Source organism: Lepidochelys kempii, chromosome 20 (genome assembly GCF_965140285.1).
Source record: "Lepidochelys kempii isolate rLepKem1 chromosome 20, rLepKem1.hap1, whole genome shotgun sequence".
NCBI classification, from domain to species: domain Eukaryota; kingdom Metazoa; phylum Chordata; order Testudines; family Cheloniidae; genus Lepidochelys; species Lepidochelys kempii.
Window position 1 is genome coordinate 25,571,480 of NC_136399.1, and position 24,292 is coordinate 25,595,771.

At 55.9% G+C, this 24,292-nt stretch overlaps 1 protein-coding gene across 5 annotated transcripts in view; it reads right to left on the reverse strand.

Moving 5' to 3' along the window:
• Positions 1 to 584: 584 nt before the first annotated feature.
• RFX1 (regulatory factor X1) overlaps positions 585 to 24,292 on the reverse strand; it is a 49,300-nt gene continuing 25,592 nt past the window's right edge. For 3 of the 5 annotated variants that reach the window (XM_073318832.2, XM_073318834.2, XM_073318833.2), the window contains 16 exons: positions 23,179 to 23,274; positions 21,559 to 21,654; positions 17,952 to 18,046; positions 16,309 to 16,624; positions 13,433 to 13,614; positions 12,750 to 12,869; positions 12,342 to 12,457; positions 11,541 to 11,659; positions 8,798 to 8,907; positions 7,749 to 7,900; positions 6,813 to 6,910; positions 6,328 to 6,477; positions 5,066 to 5,274; positions 4,821 to 4,974; positions 1,303 to 1,348; positions 585 to 866 (listed from right to left, as the gene is read on the reverse strand). In XM_073318832.2, coding sequence (XP_073174933.1) covers positions 700 to 866; positions 1,303 to 1,348; positions 4,821 to 4,974; positions 5,066 to 5,274; positions 6,328 to 6,477; positions 6,813 to 6,910; positions 7,749 to 7,900; positions 8,798 to 8,907; positions 11,541 to 11,659; positions 12,342 to 12,457; positions 12,750 to 12,869; positions 13,433 to 13,614; positions 16,309 to 16,624; positions 17,952 to 18,046; positions 21,559 to 21,654; positions 23,179 to 23,274 — 2,226 coding nt within the window. In that variant the 3' untranslated portion in view covers positions 585 to 699. The remainder of the gene's footprint in view (positions 867 to 1,302; positions 1,349 to 4,820; positions 4,975 to 5,065; positions 5,275 to 6,327; positions 6,478 to 6,812; positions 6,911 to 7,748; positions 7,901 to 8,797; positions 8,908 to 11,540; positions 11,660 to 12,341; positions 12,458 to 12,749; positions 12,870 to 13,432; positions 13,615 to 16,308; positions 16,625 to 17,951; positions 18,047 to 21,558; positions 21,655 to 23,178; positions 23,275 to 24,292) is intronic. The other 2 variants (XM_073318835.2, XM_073318836.2) reach the window with 2 other exon arrangements.

The following is a 24,292-nucleotide window of genomic DNA, read 5'->3' on the forward strand; positions in this document are numbered from 1 at the left end:
AGCCGTGACTGGACCAGTTGGGAGCCAGACTGGCTGTGCAAGGGGTTTGCTGGTGGGAGGACTCTGTGCTTGGCTTGGTGCCTTCCCACGGGGATGGTTCAAAAGGGACTGGCCCGCGCAGACAGCCTGGACCCATGCAGACAGGGGGGCTGGTCCAATCACTGCCTGGGTGAGAATCCAAGTGAACTGGCCCGCTGGAACACGGCTCTGACAGCTAATAGGGGCTGGCAGGTGAGGGGCGCCTGCGGCTGGATGGGTTAAGAAGTTCCAGGATGCTCTCTGCCAGATCTGGGAAAGTAAAAAGCAGCGAAGCTGGAGCCTAGCAGCCGTGTGCCTGGCTGGGGAGGGAGCTGCTGCCCCACATGGCAGGAGAGCAGCCCTGCAGGAGCCAACCGGCCTGTGGGGTCAGAGCAGGGGCGAAAGTGGTGTTAAATGGCATCTTACTTCGCCTCCCTCCTAATGGGTGCCCTCACTGCACAAGCCTTCTGCAGTCCACAAAGCACCCGTGACAGGGAGCGGGGCCTAGCCCGGAGCTCGGCTGGGGGCAGGGGTTGGAAATGAAAGCGCTTTGCATACCACTTGGAGACAAGAAATAGCTCATCTTTATCGCTAGGCAGCAGCCGGGAGGAACCGGGACACAGGACTCGGCTCTGGCTGTGTGGTTCTGACTCCAGGCCCACGCAGGCGTCTCTCTGGCCTCTAGCTGGAAGGCAGGGCTTGCACAAAGATCCCCCTGGAGTCCGTCCGTGAGAGCTTGGAGGGAGGTTCCAGGGGCTCGGCTGTCAGGCTGGTGGAGTCATTGGAGTTGAGGGAAATCTCCTGCTGCATCTCGTCGTCGCTCTCCTCCTCTTCCTCCTCCTCCTCGTCTGAGTCAAAGAGATCAGGAACGAGAGAGGGTGCTGAGTATCTGGGCGCTGGACCGTCTGTGCCCTAAACCCTGGATTTCTGTGGTCCTGGCCTTACCCCTCATGGCCACACCCCCTCTCCCGGTCCTGACCAATCAGGACAGTCCCTCCTAACTATTCCATCGTCCCATGGCTGTGGCAGATCTCCACATGGACCCATGCATTAGTGTGATGGGGAGCTGGGCTCCTGGCTCCAAGAAGGAGCCCGCGTCTCCTCTGAAGCCCCTCTGCGGCAGGGCTGGAGGGGACTTGATATGGGGGGGTTGAATTTTTTGGTTCAGGGCCCTGGTGGCGTCTGCTGCTGGACCGAGCGAGCTGGACCGCCGGGAACTGTGGCTCTTGGCAGCTTAAAGGCAATGGCCCCATTCGCAGAGAGACGTGGCAGGTGGGCAGTTACCTTTGTCTGGGTCCAGCGAATTCAAGGAGCTCGTCAGGTTAGCAAACTGGAAAAGACAAACAAGGATGAGCACTCAGAGCCCCCCGCCCCGCCCGCGCTTAAACCCCTCCCCACCACAGAGCAAGACAATAGAACATGGGTTGGGGGGACCAGCATCCCCTCCCGCTCCCCTCCATTGCAATGGACACCTCCACCTTCCCCTCTGACAAGGGGGCACCAGGACTTCAGAGAAACACATTTCCTGTACAAGATAGTCTAGTCCAGGGCATCAGCCCTATCCGCTGCACTGGATCAGAGCTAGGGCCCCTCTCGCCTGGTAACCCCGCCTCCCCGCTGCACTGGATCAGAGCTAGGGCCCCTCTCGCCTGGTAACCCCGCCTCCCCGCTGCACTGGATCAGAGCTAGGGCCCCTCTCGCCTGGTAACCCCGCCTCCCCGCTGCACTGGATCAGAGCCACGACCCATCTCGCCTGGTAACCCCGCCTCCCCGCTGCACTGGATCGGAGCCACGACCCCTCTCGCCTGGTAACCCCGCCTCCCCGCTGCACTGGATCAGAGCCACGACCCATCTCGCCTGGTAACCCCGCCTCCCCGCTGCACTGGATCGGAGCCACGACCCCTCTCGCCTGGTAACCCCGCCTCCCCGCTGCACTGGATCGGAGCCACGACCCCTCTCGCCTGGTAACCCCGCCTCCCCGCTGCACTGGATCGGAGCCACGACCCCTCTCGCCTGGTAACCCCGCCTCCCCGCTGCACTGGATCGGAGCCACGACCCATCTCGCCTGGTAACCCCGCCTCCCCGCTGCACTGGATCGGAGCTAGGGCCCCTCTCGCCTGGTAACCCCGCCTCCCCGCTGCACTGGATCGGAGCCACGACCCCTCTCGCCTGGTAACCCCGCCTCCCCGCTGCACTGGATCGGAGCCATCTCGCCTGGTAACCCCGCCTCCCCGCTGCACTGGATCGAAGCCACGACCCATCTCGCCTGGTAACGCCGCCTCCCCGCTGCACTGGATCGGAGCCATGACCCATCTCGCCTGGTAACCCCTCCTCCCCGCTGCACTGGATCGAAGCCACGACCCATCTCGCCTGGTAACGCCGCCTCCCCGCTGCACTGGATCGGAGCCATGACCCATCTCGCCTGGTAACGCCGCCTCCCCGCTGCACTGGATCGGAGCCACGACCCATCTCGCCTGGTAACGCCGCCTCCCCGCTGCACTGGATCGGAGCCACGACCCCTCTCGCCTGGTAACCCCGCCTCCCCGCTGCACTGGATCGGAGCCACGACCCCTCTCGCCTGGTAACCCCGCCTCCCCGCTGCACTGGATCGGAGCCACGACCCATCTCGCCTGGTAACCCCGCCTCCCCGCTGCACTGGATCGGAGCTAGGGCCCCTCTCGCCTGGTAACCCCGCCTCCCCGCTGCACTGGATCGGAGCCACGACCCCTCTCGCCTGGTAACCCCTCCTCCCCGCTGCACTGGATCGGAGCCATCTCGCCTGGTAACCCCGCCTCCCCGCTGCACTGGATCGAAGCCACGACCCATCTCGCCTGGTAACGCCGCCTCCCCGCTGCACTGGATCGGAGCCATGACCCATCTCGCCTGGTAACGCCGCCTCCCCGCTGCACTGGATCGGAGCCACGACCCATCTCGCCTGGTAACGCCGCCTCCCCGCTGCACTGGATCGGAGCCACGACCCATCTCGCCTGGTAACCCCGCCTCCCCGCTGCACTGGATCAGAGCCACGACCCATCTCGTCTGGTAACCCCGCCTCCCCGCTGCACTGGATCGGAGCCACAACCCATCTCGTCTGGTAACGCCGCCTCCCCGCTGCACTGGATCGGAGCCACGACCCCTCTCGCCTGGTAACCCCGCCTCCCCGCTGCACTGGATCGGAGCCACGACCCCTCTCGCCTGGTAACCCCGCCTCCCCGCTGCACTGGATCGGAGCCACGACCCCTCTCGCCTGGTAACCCCACCGCCCCGCTGCACTGGATCGGAGCAACGACCCATCTCGCCTGGTAACCCCTCCTCCCCGCTGCACTGGATCAGAGCCATCTCGCCTGGTAAACCCGCCTCCCCGCTGCACTGGATCGGAGCCACAACCCCTCTCGCCTGGTAACCCCGCCTCCCCGCTGCACTGGATCGGAGCCACGACCCATCTCGCCTGGTAACCCCGCCTCCCCGCTGCACAGGATCAGAGCCACGACCCATCTCGCCTGGTAACCCCGCCTCCCCGCTGCACTGGATCGGAGCCACAACCCATCTCGCCTGGTAACCCCGCCTCCCCGCTGCACTGGATCGGAGCCACGACCCCTCTCGCCTGGTAACCCCGCCTCCCCGCTGCACTGGATCGGAGCCACGACCCATCTCGCCTGGTAACCCCGCCTCCCCGCTGCACTGGATCGGAGCCACGACCCCTCTCGCCTGGTATTCCGCCTCCCCGCTGCACTGGATCGGAGCCACGACCCCTCTCGCCTGGTAACCCCACCGCCCCGCTGCACTGGATCGGAGCAACGACCCATCTCGCCTGGTAACCCCTCCTCCCCGCTGCACTGGATCAGAGCCATCTCGCCTGGTAACCCCGCCTCCCCGCTGCACTGGATCGGAGCCACAACCCCTCTCGCCTGGTAACCCCGCCTCCCCGCTGCACTGGATCGGAGCCACCACCCATCTCGCCTGGTAACCCCGCCTCCCCGCTGCACTGGATCGGAGCAACGACCACTCTCACCTGGTAACCCCGCCTCCCCGCTGCACTGGATCGGAGCAACGACCCCTCTCGCCTGGTAACCCCGCCTCCCCGCTGCACTGGTTCGGAGCCACGACCCATCTCGCCTGGTGTCCCCATCTCAGCTTCACTTGATTTGGCCCATCTAGTTCTTAGCGTGGAAAGGCAGGGTATACTAGTGCCTCAGAGGAAGGCCCCCACCACCCCACAGAGCAGCTGACCTAATGCTCTATGGGGTGGAATTCCTTCCTGAACCCAGATGTTTCCAGTCACCTTAGCCCTCTCTGCACCTGCACTGCCGGCAGCATTCCCAGCCAGGATGAAATTCTCCAGCCCTTTCTCATGTCAACTTTGACCTGATCCGGCCCCATAAATCCTGGCGCAGGAACCCAGCACTGAGACATGGCAGTTTCCCTTTATTAAGCGGGTGCTGCCCAGCGCCCTTGGGTTCTGGGGGGATGGGATGAATAGATCTGACAGCCAGAAAGGACCATTCTGACCTCTAGTACCACAGCCCTGCCCTGGGATCCTGCTGAGCTAAGCTACAGCCATGTTTCCAAAAGACAGCCCGTGCCGACTGAAAGAGGGCAAGTGATGGACACTCCACCGGGTGCCAGGGCAGCTGGTCCAATGGTTAATTCCCCTCCCGGTTAAAAATTTGCCCCTTCTTTCCAGTCTGAATTTGTCCATCTTTGGCTCCCAGCCATGGGGATCTGGTTCTGCCTTGTCTGCTGGATTACAGAGCCCCCTGCTCGGAGATCTCCCCGTGAAGCATTGACGGAGCAGCACCCACCTCTCCCATGACAGCGATGGGGGTCTCTCCCTTGGCCTGGGCCACTCGGTGCTCTATCAGGTAGTACATGTACTCGTCATAGAGGAGCCGGATGAGATGGAAGGAGCCGAAGCTGGCAGCGCTCCTCAGGGTCAGATCCCGGATTACCATGGAGCTGTGGAAAGAGAGCCCGGCTCTGGGGTTACCCCTCCCTCTCGATCAATCATCCAGTCCCAGACTGGGAGCGGGAGAGGGCAGGAACGTACCTGTAGAAGGACCACTTGAGGAGGAAAAGCTTGGCAGCCTTGGGGAAGCTGGAGCTGCCCTGGTGGGGCTTGAGGACCTGGGTGACCACCCCGTCCAGCCACACCGCCCACTGCTCCAGGGAATTCTGCTGCTGCAGGGTCAGCTTGAAATCCTGCTCCAGGCGCTGCACCACGCGGTCCTCACAGCGGCACACCCACGAGGCCTGCTCCTGTGGGCGGGGGGGAACGACAGGGACATCAGCACCTTCAGAGAGGGGAGCAACGCGGCCGAGGGATAGGGCCAGGGCTGGGCACTGGAGAAGTCACATCCCAAATGTGGCTCCAGCCCCGTGAGCTCAGCCCCGTCCACACTGTGACCTCCAGGAAGTTATCGCTGCTTGCGAGGCCCTGAGGGGCCAGCTCCATTTGCCTGGAACGCCGGGAGTTCGGAGTCCCCAGGAATGTTCCACTGCCAATGGGCAGAACCCTCGGGAGCTGGGGGGAACTGGAAGAGGGACACAGGGAGTCCCTGGCCTCAGCTTAGCAGACCCAATGGGAGGGTGGCGCACAGGGAGGAATGGAAGGAGCCCCTGGGGCGTGCGATAAGCCAGCCTCTGTCAGGGGTGCCCCGGGCACCTGCGGCCCCCCCACACCAATGAGAATGGCTGGCGTGTGGCACCTCTAACCAGCAGACCAGAGGTGACTCAAATTTGGCATCCAGCAGCAGAGGCAGCTTCAGAGAATTTGGGTCTAGATCATTAGGATTCACAACCTGTTGCTTAGGCAGCAAAGTGTCCTTATCCGCATTTTCCAGAGGGCGCAGAGAGGTGACAGGCCCAGGGCCCCGGGATGGAGCTGGGCCTAGAATTCAGAGGACCTAAACCCCCGTCCCCTGCTCTAACCACTAGACCATGCTGCCCCGTTACCATGGCATTGGGATAAGAGGCTGGTGCCAAAGGGTTCTGGAGACAGTGTGTTCTGGGTCGGCTGCTGTGTTACTGGTCAGTCCCCCAGGGCACTCAGCATGACTCCAGGCTTCATGGGCACAGAGAGTCTGGGCCAGTCTCCTGGGGATCACCTACCAGCTGTACCCACTGCAGGGGATGAGAGAAGCCGAAGGCCCAGCTCACTTCACTCAGCTCCCTCTGTGCTACGCTGGCAGGTGGGTCGGCAGCTCTTACCCAGCCCAGGGGGTTCCTGCCTGCACAGTGCTGGGGGCAGACAGGCAAGCACCAAAAAATGGCTCCTAGTGCAACTGGCCAGGGAAGGAGGGATTCTGTTACCTGGACGTTTGCAAAGTCCACCCGATTGAGGTCGCTCAGCATCTGGTTGATCTGGGCCGTATTCTGTAATACGGCCCGGGCGGCCTGGGCGAGGTGGTTCAGGGAGGTGTATCGACGCAGAGTCTGGGCAAAGGCACTTGCTGCTGCCACCTGGGGGACAGACAGGGTTCAAACCCCCAGAGCATGGGCAGGTTCCACACACACGGCCTAGCTACAGAACAGACAGCATGCCCACGGTTGGGCACTGCCTTAGGGTAGCTGGGGCTGAGAGCTGGATCTGATACCGACCAAGAGCCAGAAATCACTGCCCAGCATTGTCCAAGGGGCACAGAGCCACAGACCATGCTACAATGCAGTCCAAGGATCACAGAGACTAGAGACCAGAGCCTGGCGCTGCCAGAGATCAGAGCCTGGCACTGCTCAGGAGTCACACTGCCGAGGTCTGGGTCCCAGCCAACTCCCCCCACGCCCCTCCCACATCTCACCTTCACTCGGACCATCTCTTCAGGAATATTCATCATTGCGTTGGTTAACCAGCTTTCCAAACTCTTTGCGAAATTTCGGATCGCTTGCGTCAAGGCACCTGGGATAGAGAGGGGCAGTGAGACACCCACACAGCCGCTGATTGGTCAGCTGCTCAGAGCTAGGAGGAGGAGCCCTTTCCCTGGCGTGGCACTGGGAAGATCCCAGCATCCACCCGGCCCACTGTGGCTTCGAAATCTAACCCTAGGGGACAGCAGCTGGGCCTGGAGCACGAAACCTGACCAGGTGAGGCAGTGTGCCTTAGAGGATAGAGCACAGGCCTAGGCCTAGGCCTCAGGAGACCTGGGTTCAATTCCTGGCTCTGTTACTGGCCTATGGGTGACCCTGGGCAAGTGGCCACCCCGCTCGGTGCCTCAGTTTCCCCATCTGTTAAATGAAGATGATGACACTAACTTCCTTTGTACAGTGCTTTGAGATCTACAGATGGGAAGATGTCCTACATAGGAGGGGGCAGGATCAGCTGTGTTGTGCAGGTGCCATCACAACTCTAGTGTGGTGACCCTGGGACCAGTGTCCAAGCCCACAGCCCTGTGGGGTCAGTGCAAGGAGCCAGGCCAGGCCGCTCTGACGCAGCCCCGTGGGCTCAGCGCAAGGAGCCAGGCCAGGCCGCTCTGACGCAGCCCCGTGGGCTCAGCGCAAGGAGCCAGGCCAGGCCGCTCTGACGCAGCCCCGTGGGCTCAGCGCAAGGAGCCAGGCCAGGCCGCTCTGACGCAGCCCCGTGGGCTCAGCGCAAGGAGCCAGGCCAGGCCGCTCTGACGCAGCCCCGTGGGCTCAGCGCAAGGAGCCAGGCCAGGCCGCTCTGACGCAGCCCCGTGGGCTCAGCGCAAGGAGCCAGGCCAGGCCGCTCTGACGCAGCCCTGTGGTGCTGCTGCACTTACTGGGAATGGGCCGGAGAACGTCGGGGATGAGGATCTCCACCAGCCCCTGATACAGCATGTTGTCACAGTCCTTTGTCCATTTCAGGACAGGTTCGTATTTGGACAGTATCACCAGGCAGTTCTTTGGGAGACGCTTCTCTGCTTCATCGTGACTAGACAAACACGTTTGCCCCAGTTAGTGCATATAAGAGCCACGTACCAGTTCACCCCAGAAACACGACAGCCGAGGCCCCGTGTGCTTTGTACCACGCTAGAACTAGGTCCTACAGTCAGGCCTTCTAGGTTGGGCAGCAGTCTAGAAACTCTACGGAGCAGCTCTGTCGGCCTAGTGGTTCGTGCACTGGACTGGGGTTCAGGGTTCTATTCCTAGCTCTACCATTGGCCTGCTAAATGCTCTTGGGCAAGTCACTGCCCCCCTTGTGCCTCAGTTTCCCCATCTGTAACATGGGGCGAATGATACCGCCCTCCCTTGAAAAGAGCTTTGAGGTCTACCAATTAAAGGTTCTGCGCACAAGCTAGGAATTATTCTGGACAACGCTCAGCTGCACTCAGGGAAGCAGGAGTATTTAGCGGTTGGAAGTAGAGAGATTGGGGAGGGGGTTTTGGGTGATGGAGAGGGTCTGACTGGCCTCTTTCTTCTTTCCCACCCCAGCATCTCTTGACTGCAAAGAGCTGCCCCTAATTCCACAGCACCGGCTCAACCGCATTAGCTAGCTGGTTTTGCCGAAATGCTCAGCAGGGAAGGAGTTAACGCGATGATGATAAGCAGTCATCCAGGGGTTCAGCTATCTCCAGGGGTGCTGAATGGAGTGGTTCACACCTCTCCCAGGTGCTAGCTGCAGACTCATGCAGTCTCCCTCCCCCCAGCCCCTGCCATATACACCATTAAAGGGGTAGAAACCAACTTTTTCCTGAACTGAATCTTTAATTCTGCAAAGACCAAGGGCCAACCACTGCAGAGGGGCTGGGGCAGTGCCCCAGCGAGGGCCAGCTCACCCCAGCCCCTGCTGCCATGGCAGGGAAGAGAGGCACGGTTCGCGGGTACTCACACTGCTATGGGGGTGGCTTCACTGGGCTGATTCAAGTTGTACCTCCAGAAGGTCTTCCATAAGGTCTCCACCAGAGTGAACTGCAGGTTTATCATCACGTCCACGATGGCCTGAGGAGAAGGAGCTGGAGGGTCAGCGCTGGTGTAGGCCATGGGTCAGTAGCTATGAGGTGAGTGATCCCTTGTCCCCAGTCTTCTGCCCTGGTCCTCCTAAGATGTTCCCTTCAGGGCGCACCCCAGGAGGAGCAGCTGCATGTCAGGGCCTGAGATGAAGAAGACCAGCGGGAACCTCACACAATGGGGCCAATCATCCATCTGTATTAACACTGCCCTGGCCCTTTAAAATCCCCCGTGCTACTGGACAGGAGCAGCTAGACTTGTATAGGAGCTCAGTGGAAGTCTCCCCCCAGGGCTGGAGGAATTTTAAAGGGGCAGAACGGTACCACTATCTCCCTGAAGGAGGATGGTCATGGGGTGGCTCGCCCGTTAAGGGGAAATGGAGCCTCAGCCCCACCTGTGACAGATCAGCTCACGGGTTCCCAGGTGGGAGAATGATTTTGGTCATGTGACTGGAAGATCATGTGACTAACTCAGGCCAGGCCTAGGGATGTAAGGTCTGAGGGAGATCTTAGAACTCCAGCTAGGCAGAAGAATCAATGGATTTCAAGACCTAAAGGGACCACTGGGATCATCTGGTCTGACCACCGGTGTAACTCAGGCCAGAGAACTTCCCTGAAGAAAATTCCCAGAGCAGATCTGTTAGATAAACACCCCTGCTTGGTTTAAAACTTGTCAGCAACAGAGAATCACAGCCTGGGTAAGTCGTTCCAACTGTTAAGTGTGCACCTTATTCCCACTCTGCATTTGTCTAGCTTCAACCTCCAGCCATTGGATTGTATTCGACCTTGGGCTGACGAGCCCTCTATTATCCAACCTCTGCTCCCCAGGGAGGTACTTACAGACTGTGATCAGGTCACCCCTTCCCCGTCTCTTTGTTAAGCTATACAGACTAAGCTTCTTGAGAAGCTGGGGAAACTGCAGCTTGTCTGAGGAAACAGTTGCAGGTGAGTGTGACAGGGATCGAGACTGGTTCCTGCAGGGAATTAAGGGACTGTTTGACCAGAACACAGCTTTGGGAAGGAGGGCGGGGGGGACTCCTGATTCAAGGAGAGAAACTCTGATCTGGGGTTGGGCCTGGAAGACCAATGTCTGTATGGCCTAAATAAACTGGATCCTGCTCCAGAAGGGGAATGTTTCAAAAGGACGTGGACTGGGTGAGCTATTCAGGGATCCAGGAGGGGAAACTGAGGCAAGAAGCACTGATGAAAGCAAAAAAAATCTACATTTTTAGTGGAAAATTTTGATTTTTTTTTCCTCACCCGAAAATTAAAATATTTTGACCAAAAACCTGGAAGTTTTGATATGGAAATACTGCTGAAGGGCCTTGTGGGAGCTGTAGTTCAGCACCTTCACGTTCCCGTTGTCCTCTATAGGCCGGGCTCTCGTGTCGGGCTCCATCTCCCATGGTGTATTGCACACTCACCTTCTGGAGGAGGTGGTGCATCATGGAAAATGCTGGTGAGTCCAGCCCATAGAGGAGAACAGTTGCCTTATGTCCCGTATGAGCCAGGCTCCCCAACGTAGACAACATGTCCCATGATGTACCATGGCCAGGGAAACTCAATGTGCACAATCATCTCTCTGGAAAGGAGAGACAAAGGTGCATCATGGGAAATGTAGTACAACATGGAAGCACAGCCCACAGAGGAGAATGGGAACATGAGGGACTGCAGTGGCAAAGGGATGTGTAGCGGGGTGGCCGCCCGCTGCTGCCCTGAAGGGCTTGAAATCAGCCCTGGGAGAGGGCTGAGGCGGTGAGAGGGCTGCTGCTAGGGGAACCAGCCACAGATACGGCCACGCACCAATCAGGGCCCAGCTGGCCCTTATAAGAGGGCAGTGGGCCAGGAGCAAACATACTCTCTCTCTCATGCTGTGGAGGGAGATGGGCCTGGCTGCTAGGAGCTAAGCAGGGTACTAAGACTGGAGTAGGGCTGGGAGAAGGCCAGAGGAGCTGGGGAGCTTTGGCCTGGAAACCCCCGAGGCTGCAGGCCTTGTTAAAGGCAAAAGAAAGGTACTGGGGTTGCAGAGGGCAACCCAAGGGTAGGCAGAAGCAGCAGGTCCAAATCCCCCTTGCTGGTCATGAGTGGTACTTACACTGCAGTCTGCCCTAGGGAACGGGGGCTAGTTGATGACTGGCAGTGGCTAAAGACTGAGGTGAGGTGGGGATAGAGGGTGGGGGCTCCCTGGGAAGGGAAGACCCAGATCTGTGGGGGTACTGCCAGGGGGCAGCACCCTGGCCTGAAAGGGGTACTGGGGTCCAGGAGGGACTCTGGCCCAGTGGCAAGTGGGACACCAGCCTGTAGAGGGTGCTCTGGAGGCTGGAAATACTAATTCCCTGGATGACCAGCAGGAGGTGCTGCAGGGGCGTGTCCCGCCCTGCTACAGGATGTAAGGTTGGTTTTTTGGGTGCTTAGTTTCCTACACAAAGTAGACACTCCCTCTCCAATTTTCCATTGAAAAACAAGTTTGATGGAAAAATTTCATGCAGGCCACCCAATGGGAACAAGGTCTGTCCCTACCAGCCTGTGCTGGATTTAAACCAGTCGCCATGAGGCGAGAAGGTCCATGCCCTGTTGCCAGTGCTTCCCAGGGGAGATTGCCCCATTCTGCAGGTGGCCCCATACCTCACAATGCTCTCGATAGAGCTGCTGGAAGGCCTTCACATCCTCTGCCCCAATGCCGTCGGGCAGAGGTTTCCCTTGTAGGTCTATCTCAGAGAACTCTGAGAGGGTCCGTGACGCATCTATGGGGAGGAAGATGACATCAAGCCAATGTGAGGACAGAACAATAACGTGACTGCCTTTGAGGGCCTTATTAAGCTTAACGTCCGTTGGTTTCAATGGGTCTTTGCCTAGGTACGGCCACCAGGGTTTAGCTCAATATCTCCAGCTTTCCTGGTCTGAGAGAGGAGTTTGGACTCTGGGGCCCATTCAGTCCCTGGCCTCTTTGCTGATGCTGCCAACCACACGTCATCCGTGAAAGCGGCGGTGGTGATCTCTGTGATGGAGACGCACATGAATGGGCCATTTCATGCCCTCACGGGATAGCAATGATTTGACCACTACTGGCCGGTCCCAGATGTGATTTTGCGAGCTAGAGGCAAACAGCCCCTTTGCTGATCCTCATGCCCTGGAACTCCGTGTTCCCCTCAGTCCCCTGGGTTGAAATTTAGGACGTGAACAGAACTGACCTCTAATTCATCAGGGTGCGCTGATAAGTGCCCCGCTGGCAATGCAGCCGCTCCATTGTGAGGACCCCACCGAGTCTGATACAACTGTCTCATGAGCATCAGCCTCTAAGCGCTGACCGGTCCCAGCTCCCTCCCCGGCAGAGAGAGCAGGATAGGAACTACGCTCTCTTGCCTTCCATCGACCGAATGAATTCCTGTCCCAGCCCCCTCCCCGTCCTCTACCGCCAGCTCTCACCCAGGAACTGCTGATACTGCTGCACTTGAGCACTGATGTCAGACAGCCCAGAGCCCGGCTGCTGGCCCACCGCTGCCCCGTTGGTCATCCCCTCCATCTTCTGAATGGGCTTGAGTCTGAAAAGCGGAGGAGCCAAAGGTCAGGTGCTGACAGAGCTGCGGGCCTGCGGATGAGGCCGGGAAACGTGGCACCTGGGAAGGTCGTTGTGTGAGTGCTTGTGCCATGAGTTCCCATGGGCACGGAAAGGTGTCACAGGGGATTTCCCATCCAGGCACTTCAGACAGAGCAGCCGCCCTCTGTGTCTGTAGTCACCAGTGACTGATGGTGGATCCAGACAGGACTGCTCCAGCTGGGTGCACAGGAGCATACATGGGTACCCGAGGGGCTCTACACCATATTGCCTCCTACCTTTGCTTCTGGGAGAAGGGCTGCTGCCTCATGGCCAGGTGCTGCTGATCCTCCATCAGGCGTAGCAGTGGCGAGTTGGCTTTGATGCGGAGGCCGTAGTAGTGGTACTTGGAGTTCCCTCTGAAAGGAAATCAGGATATATAAGAGCTCCGGGGAAACACAAACCCACCATCGAGTGTCTGGTATCGAGGAGGAAACACTATTCTGCATCAAATCCTTGGGCCAGATTCTGCTTTCCCTTACCCCAGCCCACTCCCATCAACTCCAGTGGAGTTTACTCAGGATTCATGCCCGCATTGCAGAGATCAGAATCCGGCCCTTCCGCTCTGAGTGGGATGCTGGGAGAATGGGAATCGGGCGTCTGTGTTTCCAGTTCACAGGCAAAGCAGGTTTCTGCAGTTCTTAGCAGGTGCAGGAGCCCAGCTGGGGCTGGTGGCAGTGTACCCATAGGTGAACGGGAAACAGAGCAGCAGCCCTATACTAGGGCCAGGAGAGACCTTCATCGTGACGGGTCTAATCCTGTGTTTTTGCTGAGCACCCTCCGTTTGCCCGGATCTCAGGGAGTGAGGAGGCCACCAGCACCTTGCAGGAACGGAGCCTGAAGTTCCCTTCTTACTACCGGTGACTGTTAACCAGGGCATAGTGGGTTGTAAAGGGTTAATGCTCCCAGCAGCTGCCTTTACCGTGTGCCAAGCCTGCGGGTGCGGAGTCCCATGAAGACGGATCGGATCAGTTTGCCGAAAGACGCTGCGTTTACTGGCTCCAGTTTCTGCTCCTGGCAGTGCAGCAGGTAATGGCAGTAGAGGGTGCTGCGCGGCAGGCTCACGCCCTCGGCCGTCTCGTAGTTCTCCAGCAGCCACTGAACCTTCAAAGAAACAGCAGTGGTTACAGGGCTTCTTCGGGGCCAGCCACTGTGTCCACCAGATGCCCGCTGGCACAGACCTCGCCCCTCGGATCTCCCACACTGACCCCACCGTCTCCTGCACTGCTGCCATACAGGTGTCACCATCACCCTCATCAGCATTACCAGCACTGGCCTAGTTGTCAGCCACGGGCACTGCCAGGCCAGGCCAGCCTAGGCCAAGCCTTGTGGGCTTGAGCTGACTGTGGGAACATAAATGGCCATTTTAGGTGCCTACACATGGGTTTAAAGGGGCACAAGTCAAATGTACTATTAAAGCAACCAATCCCCCTGTCTGGGGGCCATGTCCTGCACACACTCGCTACCAGGAGACATTCCACTGTCTTAAAGCACAGTCCTAAGCATTATGGCCGGCAGTCAGTGTTTGTAGGACTGGGTCATATGGTACTAACAGGCCCCAACAAAGGCAATGTGGCCGAGGGGATAGAGTACTAGACTGGGACTCAGGAGACCAGGGTTCTCCCCTTTAGCTGGGCGTACACATTTGCCACTGGCCTGCTGGGTGATCTTGGGCAAGTCCCTGATGCTCCGTGCCTCAGTTTCCCCATCTGTAAAAAAAAAATTATACTGACTTTCTTTTATAAAGTGCCTTGAGCTCTATGGCACCAATTGCTAGGTAAGAACTGGGTGTTAGTTGTGAGAATTATTGTACGCTTCTCCAGCCCCTTCCATCCAGGAATTCCAAAGTACTTTGCAGGCCCAAAGTTTAACAATCCAGCCCCCTGCTCCCCGACCTGTGTCACAGGTCGCTGTTGTGTCCAAAGTCGCACACAGCATGTCAGGGCACAGCTGGAACTAGAACCGCAGAGTCTTGACTCCCAACGAGGCATCTTAATGACAGACCGTCCTCCAGTTCCAGAAGGGTTAAAACTCACCCTTTTTTGACCCCCCTTTGAAAGGATTAAACCTGACGAAGTATTTTAAAAATCTAATTCACTTTTCCCTGTCTGCACTAGTTCAGGGTTCTGAACTGATGTGGGCTTGGATAGTGAAAACAGACTAGTCAGTTTCATGGTTGTTTCTAGTCCCTTTCACTTTCTGGCTCTCCTATGCTAGCACAAGGCTGCAATATTTGAGTGGTAAAAGCTGTGGTTTATTTGTTTTGTTGCTTTAAATGTTTCCATTGGATTTCTGCTGGTCCTGGGTTCGGTCAGAATTGATTTATACAAAGTATTTGTTGCCAAATTTAACATGACAGTGTCCAAACTAAAAGCCCAAATGTGGATGTCCTGTTACTATGCGCAGCTGACTGCAAATATTTGGAATAATGGAAGTATAGTAACAAAACAAGCCAAGTTCTGCTATAAGCTATACCACAGCAATTCCATTGGAGTCAGGAGTGCAGGTTTGACCCATAACTATGTAAAGAAGACACTGTGGTTTGGATTCTCTGTTAAACCAGTGTGACCTCATTCTTATACCAAAGGACCTACTCTGGTTTTACACTAGTACCCGAGATCCGCCTCTGTCCCAGTGGCGTTATTCTGGTTTACACTTGTGTGATTTGCATCAAAATCTGTCTCTGTTGCTTTAAACATGCAAACAGGATTTTAAAAAAATCAAAGTGCTTTGATTCAATATGTCAGCTGCTCCAAATAACTGAGGTAAGGAGCGTGTACAACCTGTCCTTCCCAGAGCTCTTAGACTGGAAAATCTTTGGGTAGGGGTCATCTTTTTGTTCTGCTTATATAGTGCCCGACACAATGGGATCCTGGAGCCCGACTGGGGCCCCTATATGCTACCATAATATACCTAATAAATATTAATGATAGATCTCAAACTCCAGAGCTGTCACGGATAAACAATTCCCAGCCAGCAATAACCCTACCTACACTTTGCCCAGCAACAGCATGTCTCATTCGAAGACCTCAAAACTACTTACAGACAACAGTTCATTAAACTTCCCGATCCCTTGCCAGGCAGGTCAGCACCATTACACCTACCTTAAACATGTATTGTTACTTGTTACCATAGTAATGCTCAGCTTGGCTCCTGGTTTACAGTGTCTCGGGTAAGGCTAAACTCTTCAGCGCAGGGAATCTCTTACCATCTAAACAGACTGGGGGGGGGGGGAAACTGAGGCAGAACAGAGGTTCCCCCTGGTTCCCTTATCCATTGGATTTCCTTCCACAGGGGCAACAGACTCCCAGTCCCAATTCTAACCAGTGGCCCGGCCCTGCCCTCTGTCACAGCCCTCTAGGCGTATAGGTAAGTCCTGGTTTAGTTTTATGCTTTTACAAAGTTTTATTTATAAAATGCAAATATTTTTTTTAAAAAATCTTTGCAAAACTGTGCCATGATGGAACTAAACAGCCCCGTCGCCCGCCCCACCTGTGGGGCAGGGCTGTGCGGTGGAAGCGCAGCCCCTAGCAGAAGTGCATTCTGGGACATAGCACAGAGCTAGTGAGTTGGGATGGATCTGAGCTAAGCCCAGCAGAAAGAAAGGCCAGGGCCATTCTCTAGCCCATGCATGTTGACCCCCCCCCACTCCCATGCAGCCAGGCCCTGCCTCCCGATTCTTCAGGCCTGGTTCCGCATTTGCAAACAGCAGAGAAGGATAAACGTATCCTAAAGGGGGGTTTCCAGTTATGTGGCCTGAAAAGGAGAAGCAGCCCCACGGGTGCCTTGGCGACTTACAGTTGCTGGAGAGGCACGTGTGGTGTGGGAGTAAGACTGACTAGAGCTTCCTAACATGTATCCTCCCTGAATCACGTAGGTTCCTGTTCCGCCGCTGCCGCCTCCTCCTCCTCCTCCTCCTCCACCGCCTCCGCCGCTCGGATTGGCTATGATTTGCCCTCCAGAGACGTACATAGGGACAGCTCCAGTGCTGGCCACGGTCTGGGAGGTTGCAGGAGTGGTGACCTGTGCCGGGGTGGCTTGCGATTCGTAATAACTAGCTCCCGTGTTCTGCGTATAGAGAGGGGTCTCTGTGTATGGGTAAGTGCTGGAACGTCTGAAACGAGAGGGAGGGTTAGCAGAGCTGGTGCCGGGGCCGCTGTGCAAATGGACATTTCACGTTTACAGAGCACCTTTCACCCGCCACTGAAATGCAGCCACCGCTGGGGTGGAACCCAGCACCTGATTAATACCACAACAGTCTACAGCAGGAAATCTTGTATCCAACAAAGTGCAGGGTGAATTTAGCGAGGCAGAACAGAGTTATCCAGGCTGGACTTTGGCTGGGGTGATAGGGTTAATGTGCACAGGGCCTCAGTTCTTCATTTCACCAGAAAGATGATGATAATAATATAGTGGTTTCCATACACGGATCTCAAAGTGCTTTACAAAGGAGGGCAGTATAGTTAACCCCATTTCTCAGACGGGGAAACTGAGACACAGAGCTCACCCAGCAAAGCAGTGGAGAAGCGCCTGTTAGTGCCACATTGACACCACTTCCTGCAGCACTATAGCTGCCAAGTTCGAGTCTCTGATTCATTCTCTCTCCACCCCACAGCCCTTTAAGGAGCAGAAAAAGATGGGGAGGTACAAGCTGATCCCTCCTCCCCTTAGATCAGTGGGAGTAAGAGTGAGTGGAAAGAGGAGCGGGGAGTCTGTTGCCCAGAAGCAGGTAGCGGGAGAGCCCACTTGGCAGGTAGGTGGTGACAGAGGTTCCTGGATAGCTATGGGGAAGAGGAGGTGTATGTGTTGGGGGAAGTGAGTGATGGAGAGAGTGAGGGTTGCCTGGGCCGTTGAAGTGGCTGGTGAAAGGATTGTTTGGTGAACGCCTGGCAGCTGGGGGGAAGAGGAATGCCAGTGGCAGTTGGCTGGATGTGGAGGGAGAACCACAGCCAGTCGGCTGCAGGGAGAGCGGTAGCCTGGAGCCAAGAATGGGCCCCTCAATTGTGTGCCCCCAACTGCCGCCTCTTCCACTGTTCCTGGCTCAGATTCAGCAGGGGGATCAGTGTGAGCAGGAGCAGAGCGGCTGCTTTCAGTGCATGTGCCCCAGGGGGCAGGACAAGTCATGGCAGGGCAATGCCTGCTGCCTGCCTACTGCCCCGCTGGGTGCAGGAGAGCCAAGGTGGGCAGGCACAGCAATTGCAGGGCCTAGCTGTTCCTTGGAGGTCTCCCATCCAAGTCTGGCTCTGAGAGAGCCGGAGCTTTGCCTGGAAAGAACAAAGCGGGGAGGCCATCACCCTTTAACTGCCCCTGCTGACATTGTGGGAGGCCAGCTGAACAGCACCGAAAATCCCCGGGAAAAGGGGGCAGTGAACAGAGGGCTCGCCTCTCTCGAGCCATGAGCCAGGCGCAAGGGCAGCAGTGGCTTGGCGTGGGTCACTTACATGGTGCTCGCTGTGTAACTGGCGTCGCCCCCTTCCACATACTGCACCTGGTTGGGATAGACATGCTGGACGGGCACCTGCTGCAGCTGCTGCACCTGAACGAAGCAGGGGAGAGAAATTCATAACAGCCCGAGTCCTTCGGCATGGCTGTCCCCCTTCCCGGCTCTCCATGCTTCCTCTGAGGGTCTCAACGCCATCTGGACCCACTGAGCATCACAACCCCATCAAAAGTGGGTCACTATTACCTCCCCACCTTGCCCCCTAGGGAAACTGAGGCACAGAGGGGTGATGGTGATTAAATACTGACTTGAGAGGGAAAATGACACTTAGACTGGAAACTCTTTAGGGCAGGGACTGTCTCTCTCTTTTTTTTTTTTTTTTTTTTTTGGTCTGTGTTTGTACAGTGCCCAGCACTGGTCCATGACTGAGGCTTCAGGGCATTACCGTAATACACCTAATAAATACTGCACAGTGCTCCGAAGAGTGGGGACCTGACCCTCGGTGCTATGGTAATACGAACAATAAATACAAATTATTACACTGCAAGTCAGTGATCGAACCCAGGAATCCTGTCACCCAGGTCCCTGATCTAACCAGTAGCCCTCACAGTCTCTCTAAAGGGCAATGAACTTTTCCTCCAGGAACCTGGGGCTCCTGCTAGATAACGAGCTGAGTCAACTGTTTGAAGCTAGCTCCTATTTTTGGAAGCTACAGCTTGTATCTTGACACTGTTCTCCCCCCGCCCCCACTTGCAGGTTTCCAGCAACTCTGAACAACGCAATCTCCTTCCTTTATAAACCCTGTGAGGTTCCTATCCAAGCTATTACAATATCTGAAACTGGTCCAACCCCGTCCATCACAAAGGGATCCCCAGGCATTACACCACTAAAGGGCCCCACCCCCTGGGGCGGGGTGCAGCAGCTGTTTGACAGCTGCCTAGCCGCACTGCACGAGAGTTTATGGTAGGAAGTGAAAAGGAATGCTGCATCCAACTGAAATTACAAGTCAGATTTCAGGGAAGCAGAATGTAAATGGCCCATCCGGACACTTAGCCAGGACATTGGGGTGAATGAAATGGAAGCTGCAATGGCCAGAAGTAGCCCTGCCCGTGGGTTTCTGAAGGAAGAGCTCAGTATTCTGACTCGCGTGTATCTTACAGTGAAATCTGCTGCATTGAATCAGAATTGTTTGTTCTCCCATGTTCCAGCCTTGTCTCCCAGGCATCTCCCTCCCCCAAAACTCGGCTCCTGGGCTCCTATTTCACTCAAATCCAAGACACAAACCAAATATCTGCTTTCAAGAGGTCCAAGAATTTCGGTGCCCGTGGCAGGGACTGGCCTAGGTGGGTAAGGAATGAAGGCAAAACGGGGATCCCTGGTGTAATGTTACTGGCTTCAGCAGAAGGAAGTGGTCCGTGGTGTCCTAATGCAACGGGATGGGGATGCTGGGTGGTTCCAGCTCTGCTCTCTGGAAGTAGCAGGGAGGGCAAAGGCAACCATTCTTGGATCTCCCTGGGGAACCTCTCCATGACCTACTTTAAGAGCTGTGGCTGCTGTCCCAAACACTAGCACCTGAGGGACTCTCTGAATCTTGACTCTCTGGTCGGGACTGGCGTGATGAGAGGAGAGGAACGGCAGCTGCTCAATCACCACCTTTTGCTGCGGGAGGAGGAGGTGCTGAGGAAGCATTCGGACCAGTTCCACCCACTGCTCCGAAGTGGATTCTAGCGAGTGGAGGTAGTGGAGCCTGTGCTCTTGGCTGGCTAGACAGCAGCTGGCCAGCGGATGCGTCCCGCTACTACGCTCTAAGGAGAGAGGATGCTGCACTGCCTGCGGCTGCTGCTGCTCACCGTTCCTAGCCGGACCAGGGAACTCACTGCCTGCGCTCTAAACGATAAACAGAAACACTGAGGAAATCGGAGGTTGCGTTGCGACCACGAGCTGTTCGACTGCTTCCCTGCTCATGGGGGAAGCTCCTGCTCAGAGTTAAACCCAGTTGCTACTTAATGCAGCACCTTGTACCACAACAGTACTCTGCATTTATGTGGCATCTTCCATCTGAGGACCTGACTGTGCTGAATAACGGCAGGTAAGGAAAATTATTCCCATTATACAGATGGGAAAAGGGAGGCACTAGAGGTGAAGTGACTTGGGCCCGTATACACAAAGGTATTTAGGCACCTAATTCTCATAGATTTTGATGGAAGTCAGGAACCTCAATACCTGTGAGGATCAGGGTCTTGGTTAAATTTACCCAGTGGAGGATCTGGGAACAGAACCCAGGCGTCCTGACTCCCCAGCTCTAACCACTAGATCACATACTGATTACTTGGCGGAGGGTGGGGTGAGGAGAGGAGGGAGACGCCCACAAGGTGACTGCTAGCCAGAGATGGGTTTGAGGAGCTTGCCACCTTATGACCCTGTAGTTTGAAGATTAGACTGTTCGCTTTTGCAGCACTGGTTCTGTGCAGCATTGCTAGCAGGTTCCCCCAGCGGGGGGGCTAATGAGATCAGTTAGACCATGCTGGCTATGCAGAGGCAGGAGCTGGATTTAGTCCTAGAGCATCTTAAAACCAAACATCTAGCACCAAAGCCTGGGTGGGGGATTTCAGCTTTTCCAGAGCTTCCTTTGTCCCAGAGCTAGGTGTATCCGGTGGGGACAAACAAGGGGGGGCAGAGCAACTCTTTAGGGGATGTGAAGGGTAATGGGAACACAAGACTGGCAGGGACCACCTGGCTCATCATGTCCAGGCCACCCTGTCACCTCATGCCATTCACACGCTGAGCAAACACCACCTTCAGAGGAGTTAGGTTGTTGTCCCCACTGCTCCTATTGGAGGCTGTCCCAGACCCTGCCTCCTGTGAGGGGCAGAAACCTGCTTCTCATAGCCAGCTTCAATCTATTCCTGGTCAGTTTGTCCCCACTGGTTCTTATGCCAACTCTGTCCCTTACCACCCTCCCTGGGTCTACCCCCAATACAAGTAATGGGAAGAAAAGCACAGGCTGGAAGCTCCCTTGCTCAGAGAATGGAAAATGGCCTGGATGAACAGGGACCAATAGGGCATGGACCGCCAAGGGAATGGGTTGGATGGGACCTATCAGGTCTCTTCCCTCTCTGAAAGTGTGGCCAGCAAACCAGGAAGTGTGCTCAGTACAGGAGAAACTGGCTGAAATTCCATGGCCTGTGTTATTTCTATGACCTTATCCAATCGGATCTCCTGTACATCACAGGCCATTACATCATGCAGACACAGACACACCTCCCCCCGCCCCCCCCCCATTCAGCCCAGTGACTTTTGTCAGACCAGGTGGTTCAGCCATCAGAAACTGGGTGCCAGAGGCAGAGAATAGGAGGGAGCGAGACATGCCTGCAGTGGCCAGGGATTGATTTGGTGAGAGATGCTCCTCCAGGGGAGGTCAGCCCAGATAATCTAATGGTCCCTTCTGACCTTGAACTCTCTGCCCATGCTGGGATCAGCTACTCTGCAAAGAGACGACTGTCGGTCTAGCTCAGGAGCACCACGGCTGAGGGCAGAGGATGTCTGCCTCAGAACTAGCCGAAGGGCACAGCCCCCAGGCAGCTTGCTACGTGACTGGAAAGCTCTACCTCTTGAGCGACGTGAACCTGCTGGAGTCCTTGCACTGTCAGCTGTTGTACTGTGCCCGCTTTCGGGGTCTGGGGGGTGGTCTGCACGACCGAGCGCTGTGGAGGCAAACACACAGGCCATCAACAACCTCCTGGAGTGAAATCCGTGCTGGTGAAAGGTGCCACCTGACAGCCCAAGAGAGTCCAAGGCTGTTTATCGGAGATCACAATCAGGCAGGGCACGTGCCCTGTTGCATGCACACCGCCCTGCATCAGAGCAATCGCTGGGGTGAGAGGGGAGCTCCATTTCTCTGGCCTCAGTGCTAAGGCTGCCAACAAAGGGGTCTGTTAGTGCAAGGCAATGAACAGAGAGACCCAGAAAGGCCGTCTTTGCTTTGATGGCACTCGCTACCTGGGTCACTTATAGCCCAGCCCAAGCTTGTAGTAACCAACAGCTGCTCCTACCTGATGGCTCCTGGGTGGAATGAGTTAGGAATATAGGAATGGCCAGGCTGGAGCCGAGCAGCCCAGCGTCCTGCCTCAGAGAGAGGCCAGCACCAGATGTGTCCGAGGGAGGCGTAAGAACCCTCCAGAAGCAGATGTTGGACAATCTGCTCCACGTTCTCTCTCAGTCTGGTCTCAAGAGCCTGTCTACACTGCAGTCGGGAGGTATGGGTTGGAGCGTGTGTAGATGTGCCCAGGCTAGCTCAAGTGCCAACAACAGCAAAGTTGTGGCAGGATGGGCAGTGGCATGGGCTAGTTCTGCCTCCCCAGGACCCTGGCTACACGTTCAAATGGCCATTGCCAGCCGTGCTGTGGTTTCACTGCTCCTGTTGTTTTGATCTCGCTCGCTCGGGTTTGTCTATGCATGCTGCAATCACACCTCCCCTCTGCAGTGTAGACAGACCATAACAGGCAGAGATTGGCTTAAACCCTGAGGCAGGAAATGTAACATCTCTTCCAATCCTGGATATTCTTGTTATCCATAGGAGTGGCCAGTCCCTTTTTGAATCTTGCTAAGTTCTTAGCCTCAATGACTTCCTATGGCAGGGAGTTCCACAGTCTGATTCTGTGTTGTGGGAGAAAGTATTTGCTTTGATCAGTTTTCAAGTCACCACCATTTATACCCCCGAGTGTCCTCATCTAACTCAAACAGGCACCGCTAGAAGTGCTAAGAGCCCTCCTGGAGGGCAGCTTCACCACCAAAGATGGAATAGATCCCGGAGACCGAATTCCCCCTCTCGCCCCACAGGGCAGGGCTGGGGCCCGTGAGTGGCCACATAACTCTGATGTTGCCTGGACTGTATCTGCGAGCCAATAACAAAACTTTGCAAGGTTCATGTTTGTTTCTAGGTAGCAGAGATGGTCTGAGCTGCCGCCTCTTTGAAACCTCAACAGCTGTGAGTTGCTACTGGGGGGAAAAGATGCTAAAATTGTATTGGGCAGCTGTTGCAATGGGGACACTATAATAGAATCTAGATCTCAGATCTGGGATCCACGCTCACACCAATGGAGCTCCAAAATCAAGCTCTTGAGAGCATTTACTACCATCATCCCGCAGTGGCTTTTCTTTCGCCACCAGACAGGGCTCGGGTGAACCCCCAGGAGGGGGTTACTTTGGGATCTGCAACCATACAGCACCTCTTGTGAGACGGGCACTTGCTGGACTCCATGCACCTGAAGCTGCTGCACTTGTCCTGGTTTGGCAGTGGAATTGTTGCTCTGGACAGGGGAGTGCTGGAAAAACAAGGAGGTGGTGTTTTATCGGCTGCTTAGTGGGAAGGAGTAACACAGATTGTGTTCCCGTAACACATACCCCCTCCTTCCTGTTTCAGATCCCTCCTGGGAGCTCCTGGCTCTGCCAACCCCACCACCCACAGCCGTGTGCTGTTCTGAGGGTTGACTTTACTACCTGCCAGATCTGGATGGTGCTTTGTGGAACAGATGAAAAGCATGCAGATTAAGACAGGAACAACAGGAAGTGACATCAACCCAGGAAGTGGGTAGATAAGAGCACCGATACTGTGATGCCACCCTTCCCCCCTCCCCCTGGGGAGACAATGTGAAGAATATAGGAAGTGCTAGACTGGATCCTCTACCCCATCTTCCATAGCAAGCAGTCACAGCTGCTTCAAAGGGGATGTTTCTTCCTACCACCTCTCAGGCAGGGTTTGCGCCTATTCGTTATTCAATCTAATGTAATTGTTCCTATTATTCATGTAAATGCCCCACCCTTTTGTGAATCCAGTTATGCTCTTGGTCCCAATAACATCCAGTGGCAGAGAGTTCCACAAGTTAATTCAGAATGTGTAACCAAAAGAGCATTTCCTTTCTATATTGCTGTCATCCCCTGCATCACCAAGAGCATTCTTGCCTGATCTTTGCCTAGCTTTAAAAAGTGATGATAATAATAATTCCTAGCTCTTATCCAGCGCTTTACATCAGTAGATCTCAAAGCACTTTATAAAGGAGGTCAGTAGCATAACCCTATTTTACTGGTGGGGGAAACTGAGGCATAGAGCAATGAACTGACTTGCTAAAGGTCACCCAGCAGGCCAGCAACAGAGCTGAGAACGGAACCCATGTCTCTTGAGTCCAGTCCAAAGCTCTAACCACTAGGCAACACTCCTTGGGGCTGGGGCTGCGTTAGCTATTCTAGTGTCCTGCAGTGGTGAGCACTCAGTTCACGCTTGATAATTTGCTCCCAACTGTGGTTTCTAAAGTAGCTCTTTGCCTCCTTTAGCACAACTGTACT